At 44.9% G+C, this 15,302-nt stretch overlaps 1 protein-coding gene across 1 annotated transcript in view; it reads left to right on the top strand.

Annotated features, from left to right (window-relative positions):
* ACTN2 (actinin alpha 2) overlaps positions 1-15,302 on the top strand; it is a 77,225-nt gene that overhangs the window by 37,707 nt on the left and 24,216 nt on the right. The window contains exons 5-9 of the mRNA XM_060035008.1: positions 3,402-3,489; positions 5,287-5,365; positions 8,316-8,397; positions 12,708-12,793; positions 14,352-14,444. Of these exons, the coding sequence (XP_059890991.1) occupies positions 3,402-3,489; positions 5,287-5,365; positions 8,316-8,397; positions 12,708-12,793; positions 14,352-14,444 (428 nt within the window). The remainder of the gene's footprint in view (positions 1-3,401; positions 3,490-5,286; positions 5,366-8,315; positions 8,398-12,707; positions 12,794-14,351; positions 14,445-15,302) is intronic.

Genomic DNA, 15,302 nt, shown 5'->3' with positions numbered 1-15,302 from the left:
TAAATAAATATGAAAAAAAGAAAAAAAGAATGTACTTAAGGGTGGCCTGACTTATCCAACCAGGCAGTCTCCTCTAACTTTGTCACCTAGAAGGCAACCACGCACCCGAATGGTCAGGGCTGGGAGCGTGGTTCATAATTCTGTCCAGGAATTTACTTATGCCCTCTAAAAATCAAACTAAGATATAATGATATTAAAACCTCAAGAATTCAGGCTCAGAAATAACAGCCAGCTCGAATTTATGAAGCGTCTGAATTTGAAAACTTTCATACAATGTACTCTTATTAAAGTACATTTCTTTCATGCTAGTGAAAATAATAATCTGCTTTTTAAAAGTTCCTGCTTTATTAAAAAAGAATAGTTTGTAATCATTTAATCAGTTTTATATACTTCGGCATTTAAATATTTAAGCAGTTGAGCCCACTTGATAGAACAAATATTATTTTTTAAAAATCTTGTTCATACCACTGCATTTGCTACACTAGCAAATCCTTTTCCCACAAATACTACAGAGGTGAGCTTGACCTCAGGTTTTCTTCTGATTGGTTACAGATTTCAAATTGTGATAATACTAATTGAAAACTTAATTCTATTTCAAATGTAACTATGAATGGTGTGATCCATTAGAGGTTCCCCAATTTATTATTTATGTGCCCAAGATAAGATAATTAAAGCATAGTATTTCATAAAACATTATGATAGAAAGATATACTAATCTGCTTTTCAAAAGACTAAGAAATAAACATTCAAAAGTGTGATATCACTGACAAGGTGCTTAAATCTCTTCAAGCAGAAGTCTTCCAGTGTCCCACACAGCAGATGAAGTTAGTTTGCTAACTTATATTTTTATTTGTTTTACTTCTGTGGGGTCATTTCTTAACAACCTCACTTAATTTCTGTAAATCTACAGAAAAATTGTCTAATTTATTTTGATGATGTATATTATGTAGGAAAATGACCTTGTTATTAAACTGAATTCTTTGAGGAGCCAGTCTCCGTCAACAGAATGATGGACCTCTTCGAAGAAGGGAAATGAGAGATTGACATACCTGTTGGTGAGGGCAGTGCAGAGATGCCCAAGTAGATGGGGCATCCTATGGTTTTTCATGATGGAATAACCAATGACATCACCTATTTATGACATGCTTTTTATACCCACCATCAGGGTTCTGTGTGTGGACTTCTCAGGTTTAACCTACACCTGCGGGGGCAGGGCGGAGGTAACACAGTCATGTACTATGTGGCACAGGCTTGTAACCTTTTGCTGAATGCCTCAGAATGGACTTGGGGTGGGAGAGAGTCAGCTTTGTTAGAGTAGCCAATTCAATAAGGAAAAAACTTTGTTCAACATTCATAGCATAAGAGTGTTCAGACGTATTCAGAAAGAAATTAAGTGAAACTCAATGACTTATAAATCTAAGCTTAAGTGGCAGTTGTAAGCTTGTATTGATCTACTTTACCTCTGTTTACTTTTCTAATCTAAGTGCCATTTAAACTTTATAAAAAAGTTTGGATTATTTTCTCCTGTTATACTTTTTCTTACTAATTCCATTCGCCAGGACCCCAAAGGCAGGCAGTTGTGTGTATAACAGAACAGCTGGGTATGGAGTTCCATATTTCGATATCTATACCAGTTAATATTTTAATAAAGTCTTAGAACTTTCAGTCGTTTTCCTTAACAGGAATTTGGTAGATAAGAGACATGATCAGGAATCATTCAAATTATTCTTAGAGCATGTGGAAGTTTGCGAGGGGCGGGGGGGGTATTTCATATGGGTTATGGGTCAAAGCAAAATCTGAACTAGAAATGGAGAATTTAGATAAATAATTACAGAATACTTACTTTGATTTGAAAAAATCAACTTAAGCTCTTACTGAAATGGAAGGCCAGGTCCCAATGTTGGTTAGCAGTCCACATGTTCATAGGAGCTTTCTAAATTGTTAAGATGTAAATACAAGCAGAAGCCCAGTTATGTAAGTGGCTTTGAGGAGCTGTTTGGATGTATAAAACTTTGGGTCCTCTAACAAGCAAGTGCCAAGATGGTGTTAGAAGTTGTCTTAGTCTGTTCAGGCTGCCATACAAAATACCATAGACTGGGTAGCTTAAACAACAGAAATTAATTTTCTCACAGTTCTGGAGCCTGGAAGATCAAGATCAGGGTGCCAGCATAGTTAGTCTCTGGTGAGGGCTCTTCTTGGCTTGTAGATGGCTGCCTTTTCTCTGTGTCCTCACACGGCAGAGAAAGAAAGGGAAGGGAGAAGGAGAGTGGAGGGAAGAGAGAGAGAGGGAGAGGGAGAGGGAGAGAGAGAGAGATTGAGCAAGCACTCTGCTGTCTCTTCTTATAAGGGCACTAATTCCATCATGAGGGCCCCACCCTCACAACCTCGTCTAACCCTAATTACCTCCCAAAGGCTCCATATCTAAATATCATCACATTGGGGGTTAGGGCTTCAGTCTATGAATTTTCGGGGGACACAGACATTCCATCCATAGCAGAAATGCAAGAGATTTGTTGGGGGAAATGCCTGTGGAGGATAAGGGTGGGGAGAAGCAGGAGATGGCAGAGCCCCTTCAGGCATAGCGCCTGGCTGACACCCGTGCTGGGGAAGGAAGAGCTTGAGAAAGAAGAATCTCATTCTGCAAAGTGGTCCTCAGACAGGGTCAGCGGGCCAATGGGGAGTTCTTCAGCCTCAGTTGCTCTCAGAGGAGTCCCATGTGTGGCAGAAATGGCCCAGCTCTGGTGCCCCTCCCTCACTCAGTCTGTGGCTGGAGTAGCCCCGAAGAAGTGTGGCCTCTGCGGAATGCAGGGGAGGATTCAGAGTGTGGTAGCTGGGACATCAGTTCTGTCCTGTGTTCCCTGCAGCAGGACATCTGAGCAGCACGTCTTCATGGCTGCCACAGGGGTGGTTGCTTTCTTAACTTGGTCAGAACCCAAGTGGCCAAACTTGGAATTTGCCAATAAAAGCCTTCAAGTGTTTTAAAATCAGTGGGTAAGGGAATACATTTCAGACACAGTGGCCTCTGTGAATTCCAGTTACCTAAGAATATAAATTATAATTGAGATAAATGACAGGATAGTTAGGTCATAAATTATGCACATTAAAACAAATTTTCATCCGAAAGGTACGTTAGCAGTAACCCTGAAGTCCAGTTTTGTATTCATCGTGTCATAACTTGCTGTAGCTCCTGCACTGTCCTTTTCAAGTCCCTTCAAGTGGCCTCAGAAGTCAGTCCCTGGGAGCAGGGTTCCAGTCCATCCTCTTGCAGAGACTGGAGAAGAGAGGTTGCCTTTGGTGTTGGCCCCCTGGGAGGTCTCTTTAGCAAGTGACTAGAAGTTGGGTGAGTGAGCAGTGAGGGTGAGTGTTTCCCTGTGGACACTTTTTCTTGGCTGTCATTACAGAAACCTCTGCCAAAGAAGGTCTGCTGCTTTGGTGTCAAAGGAAGACCGCTCCTTATAGAAATGTGAACATTCAGAACTTCCACACCAGGTGCGCAACCAGGGCCCTGGGGTCCTGGTATTCTCTTTGGAATCGGGTTGGCAGGGAGAACAATGTTTATTTACTCCCGTGTCTCCTCCTGTCTGACACGCGTTTTCTGTATGTAGTAGAGCTCAGGCTCTAGAATGATTGATGTTTAGGGTCTCTCAGGGGAAAACGTTGGATTAAGGTTTGGGAGGCTGGCACTGTTTATAAGTGAGTATCATGCAGGGATGCGGCAGGGATGGATTCTCAGTGACAAGGAGACACCATAGCAGGGTCTGCGTATCCTACATACGAGCTCCACCCCATCCCTCCTCTCTGTCGTGCCCAAAAGATGCTTCATCAGTCAGCTTTGTAGGCTGGGATTGGAGAGAAGTAGGCAAATCATGTTTGAAAAACCGTAGGGAACTGGATGAAGGAAATCCAGTTATAACCTCAGAGCATGATATTGTCCCTTGCTTCAGTCTTTTTCTCGCGCAGATCTTTTGTCAGGTGTTTATATTTTCTCCCTCTGTGTGGTGGGTTACCCGTGAATATAAATGGGTCCCTGGCCCCCATAGATCAGAGAAAAGAAATGAAGGATATGGGGCTTCCCTGGTGGCACAGTGGTTGAGAGTCCGCCTGCCGATGCAGGGGACGCGGGTTTGTGCCCCGGTCCGGGATGATCCCACATGCCGCGGAGCGGCTGGGCCCGTGAGCCATGGCCGCTGAACCTGCGCGTCCGGAGCCTGTGCTCCTCAACGGGAGAGGCCACGACAGCGAGAGGCCCGCGTACCGTAAAAAAAAAAAAAAAAGAAATGAAGGATATGAACGAGCTACCAGGACAGCCTGGGGAGGTAATGTAGGTAGATAAGTATTATTAGGCCCTGAGCCACTCCCTGAGTGCACACAGGTGAGGAGGAGGCTTCCTGTTCGTACGTCACATGCCATCGGGGTGTGGGACCTGCTGGGCAGAATGTCTCAGGGCCGAGCCTGGCCTCCCACTCACCTTCTTGCTTTTCTTCTTCTGGCCCAAGATGGGCCCGAGCCCTTCGACAGTGTGGCCCCAGGGGCCTCCTTCTTCCCAGACCCTTGGAGGCACAGGCTCCTGGCCTTCAGTGAACCCGCCGCTCATCACTTGGGAGCTCGTAGCCTGGGGGTGTCTGGGAACAGTGAGCGCTGGTGTCTCTGGGCAGACAGACTGGAAATCCAAACCCTCCCTGCTAAGTCCCTCAGCTGCTTACACATCTTTGCCTTTAAAAGAAGAAATCCAAAACAAAAAGGAACCTTATGAAGAAAGATAGAGGAGAACCGGGGAGTACTGAGTATACTAAGGAGTGTGCTCTTGGAGGAAAGTGTGTCCTGGGCATTTCTGGGTGGATGTCCTTGTGTCTGTCTGTTGGGCAGACTCTGGGGGTCAGGTCTAGAATGGAGACTTGGAGAAGAGAGGAGAAAGCCGGGCCTGCTGGGCACTGAGGGAGGTGGGGGACAGTAGGGGGCATCTTCCCTCCAGTCCCTGCTAGTTCTCCCAGCACAGCAGGGACCAGGGCAGGACACGGTGGGGGTGCGGGGAGGTTAGGGGGAGTCCCCAGCAAGGCTGGGCCTGAAGCTGTAGATGGAAAGGAGACTGGTAGGGGGGTGGCAGACCCTGGGAGGGAGGCGAGAGTCCAGGGAAGGGGCCAGGGTGTCACTGGGTGGGGGAGGGAGGGAGGTACCTGGGGCCCCAGGTCCAAGATTTCAGGCCAACGTCTGACCAAGGTCAACCCCTTGCTGCTGCCTGTCCATTAACCCGTGTTCCTGTTCCTCCCGACCGTGACCGTCGTGCAGCTGGAAAGACGGCCTTGGACTCTGTGCACTCATCCACAGACACCGGCCCGACCTCATTGACTACTCAAAGCTGAACAAGGTCATTTGCGGGGCCCGGCATGCTGTGTCTGCCCTGCCCCCAGCATGTCGTCCTGGAAGTGAGCCCATTGGCATTGAACTCGCACCAACACCTAGGCTGCTGCCAGCATGCCCTCCCAGCTAGCCTGGCACGGGATGAAAACAGGAAGGGTGGCGGGAAAATACTCACCTGTTATAATTAGGGCGGGACAAGACCCAAAGCCAAGTCACCTTTCTGCCCACATTACGATATGTTTGTTGATTTGGCCTGATCTCCTACGACAGCTTTTACACATGTTTCTCAGAGACTTTACCTTCCCAGGTTGTAAATATGAGAAGTGAAGTGTCTGTTTTGCTGCAGGGCGGGCAGGCTGGGGGGAGAAAGGTTCAAATACCCCAAACCTTCTTTTTAAATTCCTTTTTCTGAAGGATTTAGTTGCTGACGTATTTACTTAGAGTTGATCAACTTGTTTCTCACACAAGGGATGCTTATCTTGCTATTGATACGAAGTATGAGTTGCACCCTTAGAAAAGAAGTTTGGGGGATTTTTTTTTTTCCTCTCTCTTTTCAGAAAATTCAACTTAGGGAACGTATGTTTTCAGCTGAGGAAACTTTCATTCTCCCTTTAAGCTTAAGCTGTATTGTGCTTAAGTTTCAAATAGTCTGCACATTCTTTCTTTAAAAGTAGTTTGCACATGTGATCTGTGATGGAGAAAAGAAATCCTGGCCCCTTCTAAATCTTGTGGTGGACAGTCCATCTGTCCTAGCAATAATGCCGTGTAAAGACTTAAGATGGAAAGTGTTGCCCGCCCCATGACCATTCCTGCCAGGAGTAGTGGGGCACATTTCCTCTGGTTGCTGGTGTGCTTCCTTGGCCATGCACCTCGTGTCGCTGTGTTTGGTGTGGAATCCGGTCCTGCTGCATGCTGCCCTCCCCGTGTGGCACAGGGGGTAGTAGGAAGAGTGTCCTGGCTTTTGCCACCTTTGCAGTTGTCACGTGCTCACCACCCTTCCCCTGGCCTCTCTCCACTGACGACAGGATAGCACATGAAAAATGTACTTGTATCCTGAAGATGAGAGCTGCCGTACACGAATGGAAGGTTGCCTAAGGGAACGGGGCAGCCAGAGTTGCTTGACTTCCCCAAGCATATATTCTCATCCCTGAGTTATTTTGAAACGTTTCAAACATAGAGACGGTGTATATTTTTTTCAGTTACTCTTTATCTCATTTGCAGAATGAAGGGACTATACTAGATAGACCACATTTTATTAGCAGTTTATAATGGTCAGTTTCTATTACAAAAGGTCAACAGATGGGGTAATTGGCCACCTGTGATGGGTGGAAAAATGATAATAATTAACCATAGCAGTGAATACTTCTATAGCTCTAGATTAGACACTGTTAATAAATAAGTATATATGTTTATTATATATATGTATTAATGTGTGTTACATATGTGGATATTACATATATTAACGTTTTATATACATATATGTATGTTAATATTAATACATATATTTTATATATGTTATACATACACAGTCATTCAATCTTCAAAATGTACAGTAAACTATATAATATCATGCATCTAGAAAGGAGGTACTAATTATCCCAGTTTTACAGATGAAGAAGGGAGGAATTCTTTAATCTTCCCAGGGTCACATACCGGTAGCTGAGCCAAGAAAACACTTAATTGCTACATTTTATCTAAGTTACAGTGTAAGTGAGATAGCTTTCACAAAGACTCAGAATCATTACTCTGTTTTTAATGCTGAAAATTTTCTTATATATTAAGAACAAAAAGAAACTTGTACTCAGCTATTTGGTTTTCTAAACATTTGCTAAAATATACAGGTAAGACTCACCTTATTATATGGCTGCTTTTAGTGAAATGATTATATGCTTTGTTAAAATAATATGGAATTGAAGAAACATTTTGCCTGAAATGATAGTAAACTCTGAGAGGCCAGGAAGCTTGCTTTGGTTTCTTCCTTGAGCACCGAATGTTTTTGAAGCCTCTATGTTTTAGATGTTTCACTGTATTAAAATGATTGTGCTTATTGCAAATCATTGCAGTTTCTGAAATGTTTAAATGGCTTTGATGTTAAAATTCATTACAGTCATCCCTGTACTAACACTACTTTTCATTTTGATTTTTCTGTCTTACATACCCCCATCCCATTTCAGATTCACAATACTTAATCTCTTTAGAAGATTAAAACAGGAAATGTTAAATACCTCTTTTAATTTTTCAGTATTTCATTTACACACCTCTGGTTCAATGTATTTTGTTACGTTACATATATATTTAACCAGCTTTACCGTGGAAGACAAACGCAATCGGACGAACAAAAATTTCTTCACAATTTTCTTTTATAACGTTAAGTTTCTTTCATTTCTTGTGGTCTTTAACATCCTAGAAACCTAACTTTTGCTCTTTGTAGCCATCTTGTAATATTCTTTAGTGACCTAAAAGTTTCACCTAAACATGCTGAAAGCAGCGTGTTTTCTTATATTTAAAACAGAAATAAACAAAGTTAGTGTGGTACTAAATATTCTCCATGATCACCTTCCAGATGTGGAAAATGTATGTTTCATGCTTCCTTTTGGAATCATCTAGATTTTTGTTACCCAGAGTTGAAGCTCAGCGCTGAGGTATCCAGGTGTTTTTCCATCCATGAGAAAATACCTCACAACTTTCCTTCTAGCTGCACAGTATCTGTTCTCTTCAACCTTTTGCTCACGTTTTATGAAGTTGGAGTGTGCATGGATTGGGTGATTCTCATGTCATTTTTGATATTTCTCTAAATGTTTGAAATGTTTGGGAAAATATAAGAAGGAAGATCTTATCCTATTATGGTTATGTGTGGATGGGAAAGTTTCCTCCCCAGAATGAGGTATATAAAAAACAGTCGTAAGTCCTGTTCAAAAAAATATGCTAAAAAGCTGGTTGTGCTGTTTTCCATGCAGGATGACCCAATAGGAAATATCAACTTGGCCATGGAAATTGCAGAGAAGCACCTGGATATTCCCAAAATGTTGGATGCTGAAGGTGAGATGAAAATTGTGTTTTTTGGCTTACAGAAAATCTGTTGCCTCCCTATGTTACGACCACACATAAAGACCTGTAAACGTTATAGCCAGGTTACATCTGAAGGACTTAGGATTCCTAAGAAGTTTCTGTCATTGGCCTCGTGAATATTAGAGAATTTCGTATGTAGCTTTTGCTCAAAATTATTTTCTAGAATCCTGCTCAAAACCAAGCCAGCAAAACTACAATGAAAGGGTTGGGTAAAAGGTTCAGCTTTGGCAAAGAAACAGAATGCTTTGGTGTGTGATTTTCAATGGAAAGCTTCCTGTTTTTATTTTAACAACATTTTTTCTTTTTAAACCACATAGAAATTTAACAAATAAATCTCCTTGTTCTTTAAGACTCCACAAGGAAAAACATGCTTCCTTCCAACTGGAAGTCATAGAATCTCAATCTAGACTATGGAGCGGTCATTCATCATGTGCCTCTCAAACTGTCATGTTTCATTTTTAATTTGTCCAAATTAAATTTAGTTTTGGTAGAGCTAGAACCTCTCAATATTTTGCAGCTTTAGCGGCCCTCATGCTGGAGACTAGTTTCAGTACCTCTTGTGCCCTTTATCTGAGATGAGTTCATGGGAGTTTCGCCCTGGCACAGCATTTAAAGCACAGATACGTGGAGACCATCCCTTCGTTTCACTTATGCATGAGTACCTCTCACTTAGCAGACGCTTACCGAGCACCTACTATGTATAAGACCCTGGAGATGCTGCAGGAGATAATGTGATGTATAAGGCAGGGCCCGGCCCTCAAGGACTTATATTACTGTGCTCGTTGTTAATCTTATTATTCTTGCTTCTTGTTCCTTGCTTCTGCTAATTAGCATGTTGGGGAAAAGCAAAGACCTTGATTCTAGTCAGTTGTCAGTCTTCTGTTCCTCCCTATTTTTGGTGACTGCATCATGGCTGCTGTACCAAGTCACCACAAAGTAGGTGGCTTTTGAAACAACAGAAGTTTATTCTCTTGTAGTTCTGTAGGCTGTAACTCTGAAATCAGGGTGTTGGCAGGGCCATGCTCCCTCCGAAGTCTGTAGAGAAGGACCTTTCCTTGCTTCTTCCAGCTTCTAGAAGCCCCAGGTGTTCTTTGGCTCATGGTAGCATCACTCCAGTCTCTGACTCTGTCTTTACATGGTCATCTTCCCTCTGCATCTGTCTCTGTGTCTTTTTCCCGCTACTTATGAGGACACCAGTCATCATGGATTAAGGCCACACCTCATTCCAGCACAACCTCATCTTAACTTGATCACGTCTGCAAAGACCTACTTCCGAATAAGGTCCCATTCACAGGTACCAGGAGGTAGGACTCCACCTATCATTTTGAGGGACACAGTGCACCTGAGACAGTAGTCTGTCAATTAGGATTCTAATTTTGCCCATTTGTTAATTTAGCCATTTTATCAAACACCTGTATTATGGGGTGTTAACCACACTTGAATATGCTCTTCAGAATCTACTTTTTTCAGAAACTCTTTAGAGGGAGAAAGACAATAAAACAGTGAAGTTGCCACATAGGAAAATACCTTTTCCTTCTTGTCTGTCCTCTCTACGCTAAGTTTGCATTTGGGTGCTCTGCTCTGTCCTTTGACCTTTCCATTCGATAAATAACTACCCAGAGTTTACCACTTGAGTCAACAGCTAGGATACTGAAGACAGGAGAAAACAGGCGACATTTAGTAAATTCATCTCTCTGTCCATTGATGCCTCCCTGATTTCCTACAGTTGAGGGTGAGCTCAGGATTGCTGTCGTTATTACCCTGGGAGGCTGACCATCCTCTTGTTCCTGGGTTTCCCTTAGTCTCTGAGTCCTGGTCTGGGCGTGTGTTCTGCCTATCCTCTGAGTGGATGGGATGCGTTAGCACTCTATTCATTTCTTGCTCCCTTGTGACACATCCTAGTCTCTTATTACTTTTCTTTTTCTTTCCTTTTTAATGGCTCAGAAAAATGCTTGCATACGATATTATTTTCTTTGCAGAGCAATTTCTGTAAGAGTCTTCTGGTGAAAGAGTTATGAACTTGACTGACTTGGGTGAGGGGCGAGCTGTGGTATAACCAACTCCCCAGTAGATCAGCCCCCCATTTGTTAATTACCCTTTGCATCTTTGCCACCTGCACCCGGACTTACCTTCCCCACAGCTTCCTATGAATGTGTTCTTACTTCTCCTGCTCTTTTACTGTAACGTCTTATACTGATCTCCTCCCCTCAGATCACTCAATCCCTTTGGCGAATCCTTGCCTCTCCACCGCCTGCTGCGGTTGACCTTACTTCCTGGCATTTGTGATAGTCTCTGAATCCTAAATGGGGATTTTGAAGTGGCTAATTGGGCTGCTCACCCATAAACCTGTAGTGAAAACTGGTGAAACTCTTCCTCATCTTAACTACCTTGCATGCTTTTTTTTTCTTTTTCTTTTTTTTTTTTTGCGGTATGCGGGGCCTCTCACTGCTGTGGCCTCTCCCGTTGCGGAGCACAGGCTCCGGACACGCAGGCTCAGCGGCCATGGCTCACGGGCCCAGCCGCTCCGCGGCATGTGAGAGCTTCCCGGACTGGGGCACGAACCCGTGTCCCCTGCATCGGTAGGCGGACTCTCAACCACTGCACCACCAGGGAAGCCCCCTTGCATGCTTTTTAAAAGGTTATGAAAACTGTTTCTCTATTTTCCTCCCTCTGGTGAGTACTGGTTGTAGATTTGTGGGTGCCCGTGTTCTGTGTGGACTTGCAGGAAGGACCTTTGCTGACCCCTGGGCCCTCCATCTGTCCAGAGAGCGTAAGTGCTGTTGTGTGCACTCTGCGGAATTCTGGAGGTCCAACTCGGCCATGGATGTGACTTCCTTGCTAGTTTAGGGCTCTTCTGAGCTGGCTGTGCCCTTCTCTTTGGTGGTTCTTAGAAGTGCACACAGAGTAATGACTTTGCAAATGTGACTGCTTTGATTTGAGCCAAAGTTTGAGCAACACAAGTGTGTGGGGCTGCTGCGGGAAGATTCATGACCTTGGCCTCTCTGAGGCAGCCCTTAGCAGGAGCCTGCTGCTCTCGGAACATCCGAGCAGTTAACCTTTTTTCCACACAGATTTAGTATACACCGCCAGACCCGAAGAGTCGTAATGACTTATGTCTCCTGTTACTATCATGCTTTTGCTGGTGCACAGAAGGTGAGGAGGTAGAACACAAGTCATCACTCATCCTTTACCTCTGTGTCTTGAGTTTTCTTCAATTGTTTTTCTCTTTTCCCCCCACCGACTCCTCTGAGTAAGGAGACCCCGTCTGGTTCTGAGGAGGCAGTCGTTTGTCTTTTTCAGTCCAGTTTTCTTTGAAACTTACTTCCTGTCCATGCAGTAGTATGCCATTCATCTTTGGTTTCCAGAAGATTCCATGCTGTTCCACATCCCCACATCCTTTCTATCAATATCCTCTCGAAACCCAATGACTGGGTTTCACCTTAGGGAATTACGCGGCACCTTTTTAACTGCATTCTGTCCAGTGACTGAACTGAATCTGAAGTTAGAACATAATTCAGCCCAAACTGGGGTGAGGCCAAGGTGAGGAAGGAAGGGTGTGTGTTCCCGTGGTTCTGTTTTCTCTCTTCCTGGTAGCTGTCTCAGCAGCTCATACAAATAGTGGCAAGAGTCATAGTTAATAAGTACAAGCCGTGTAGACCCTCCTCTTTAGGTGCTTTGTTACTCTGGGTAGCTTCTAGCAATGGCATGGCAAGTATGTATAGAAGGATTAGGAAACATGCCATCTTCAATGAACTTCATCCCCACACAAGCCAGGGCCGTGCATGGAGCAGAAAGCCAAGGATTATGAGGGTGGGGGCGGGGTGTGGCATCCGAGATGGGGCCAGAGAGGTCTGCGTGTGTCCCCGCATCTTGCAGAGGGACACGCCTTCCTCACAGCCAAAGTGGCAGATGACCTGATCCAGTCAAAAGACAGGAAGACGGGGCCGCCCGGGTCCTTAGGAAGTGGTCACCAGCTCTCACAGGCAGCCCACGGGTTCCCATAGGAATGCCTCGCCTACACTTTAAAAAAAAAGCCATCCAGGGTAGGGGAGGAGGGGAGCCCTTGGTTTGATGATGTGAAAACAAAAAAACGTGCTGGTTGAAAGCATTCTGTTCACGAGTGTGTCAGTTCTGTACAGGCTTCCTGCGGGTCAGGGTTGTGGGCCCGAGGAACACAGAAAGTCAAGTGTAAACCAGTTCGTTCTTCCCTTTGTTCACCCTGGTTTCTGCTCTTCATCTGTGCATGTGTCTGTTTTCTGTGTTATTTTTCCCTCCCTCAGACATTGTGAACACTCCCAAACCCGATGAAAGAGCTATCATGACATACGTTTCCTGCTTCTACCATGCTTTCGCGGGCGCGGAGCAGGTATTTAACCCTCGTCCGTCCGGTTGCCGTGCTGCCCTTGTGCATCGGTTTTAGTTGTGTGGGCGTGCGCGTGCATACCTGGGTGTGTGTGCGTGCACTTCACGTCTTACCTTGGACTCTTTCTAAGTGGCTTGTGATGACCTAATATGGCAAATTCCAAACTGCGAATGCTTTTTTAGTTAACAGCTTTACCCTTAGACGGTTCTGAAGTGTTCTTAGCTCTCTGTCTTTCTAAGATATTGCTCTTATCTCATTAATCAATGGTGGGAAACATTTGTGCTTCAGGAAAAAACAAGGGCCATGAAAATTGAGCCACACTGATTGAGCGGTGAAGGGGGACTTGGACGAGGAGAAGTGAACGCCTTTCCAGGGCCCCTGTCCCGTTCTCCACCTGGAGATTGCCTTCACTGTTCAGTGACGTGTTCAAGCATCTTGCGAGATGAATCTTAATTTAACTGAAATAGTGAAAGTCTAACAGTGTTAAAACCTCAAAAAAATTTATACTCCTTAAGATAAACAGCCTGAGGGACATCATGGGTGGATGTCCCTCTGCTTTCCCACGTTTCCCTGTTTCTGCTTCCTGTCCCTCCCCCTGTCTCTACTTGCAGAGTCCTGAGAGATGGGGTTGGACAGAGTATGTGTCATTTCTGTGACCTCTTTAAGACCATCACTGGGGGACTTCCCTGGAGGTCCAGTGGTTAGGACTCCACGCTTCCTCTGCAGGGGTTGCGGGTTCGACCCCTGGTCGGGGAACTAAGATTCTACAAGCCGCCTGGTGGGGCCAAAAAAAAAAAAAAAAAAAGACCATCACCAGCAAACAATGATAACTGGAAATCGGCCCCTACTAGGGCTTCAGAGGCAAGGCTGGGGGCCAGGCTGCAGGCCCGGAAGCCGGACGGATCTCATGGTCACGGTTTAAGGCACTTGGCCCCTCCCGGCCTCAAGCTCCCCACAAAACAATGATCGGGAATTATTGATACCTCAACAGCTACTCACATGGGTTAAACAAAGTATTAAAGCAGGTTCTGCCCCGTGGAAGGATCCCATCTAGCACATTCGATGTATTCATTTCAGGAATGAATACGTAGAGGCCCTCGTGAACTCAGTGCAATGACAGGTATACATTCAGGATCCAGTCCTGTCTGCTTTGATTTCCAAAGGCTAATGTAACTCAGAGAGTTCTCTCCCTGTAGTTGTGAGGTTGGCAGGGGGCTCAGGTGGACGCCCAGGGACCATTGTTTCCTCAGCCCATCAGTTTCTGTTACTAACTTGCTTGATGTTTCACAAAGCTCGTGTTTGCGACTAATGCTATTTCCCTGTTACTCCCTACAGTATATTCAGCCTGCCATGTAAGTCTGTGTGAAAACGGTCCCAAAGGTGTGAAATGACCCATAGTGTGAACGAGCTGTGCCCTCAGGCTTACCCCACCCGAACCCAGAACCTGCACCACTTACAGCACATGCTGCCTCCCTGGTCACCCCCTGCCCTGCCACCTTCCACCTTGTGTATGCACGTCCCTGTCGACAGAGCCGTCCTGTTTACCTATTGTGTTTTACAGGCCGAGACAGCGGCTAACAGGATATGTAAGGTTCTTGCTGTGAATCAAGAGAATGAGAGGCTGATGGAAGAATATGAGAGGCTAGCAAGTGAGGTAAAGGAAACGGGTCCCCGCAGTCCTGTCCATCCCCACCCTGAGGGTGAGGCACAGAGGGTGAACACGGATTGTCAGTGTTGGGGTTTTTTTTGTTTTTTGCATTTTTCATCTCAGACAGAATAAAAGTAGGAAAGTACATTCGCTCTCAGGGGTTGTTCATCTTGCTTAATTACGGGCACAAAGGTAGTGCTGCTGGTCTTTCCAGGCATTGCAAGGCACAGAGGTAGTTTGCATGTTACAAAATGTAGAATGTGATTCCATCCTCAGCTCTGCACCTCCGGGGTCGGGCTCCCCTAGATGACATTGTGTTCCTTGTTTTTTTCCTGCTTCGTCGGCTACTGACATCACGTAGGGTGAGCTCTGTATTCAGAATCCCAGCTCCACGCGGTGACTCAGCATCTAAGGAACATGCCAGTGAGACAAGGCTCAGCCTTGTGTGTGTATTTAAATACCTAGAGGGAACCTCGGGAGAGGCAGAGCCCTCCGTCCGAGACATTTGAGCATGAGTTTCCAGGATGCCTTTCTACAGCTCTTCAGCTAGATTTCTCAGTTAGAATAGCACTTTCCATGTTGCTTTTCTTTTTGTTCTTATTATAGTATAAATCTTAACTAAGCAGGATCTGAGTGAGGTCCATAGCCACCTTCTCTCTGGATTGAACTCAATCACAGTGACAATGTCAGAGACCCAATAATGTTTGCTCTGACTTACTTTGGCTGATACTTGGTCTGTACTGTGCAAAGCATCAGGACACTGGGAATCAGTCTTCCCAAGTAGTGGTGTATATTAGTCCAAGCTAATGATACTGTTTATGTTTCCTGCTGCTATGGGAGAATTCCATTTGGCAACATTGTTTA

The sequence above is a fragment of the Delphinus delphis genome, chromosome 16, assembly GCF_949987515.2.
Source record: "Delphinus delphis chromosome 16, mDelDel1.2, whole genome shotgun sequence".
Taxonomy (NCBI): Eukaryota; Metazoa; Chordata; class Mammalia; order Artiodactyla; family Delphinidae; genus Delphinus; species Delphinus delphis.
The sequence above is the reverse complement of the archived record's forward strand: the minus strand, read 5'-3'. Positions and strand labels throughout refer to the sequence as shown.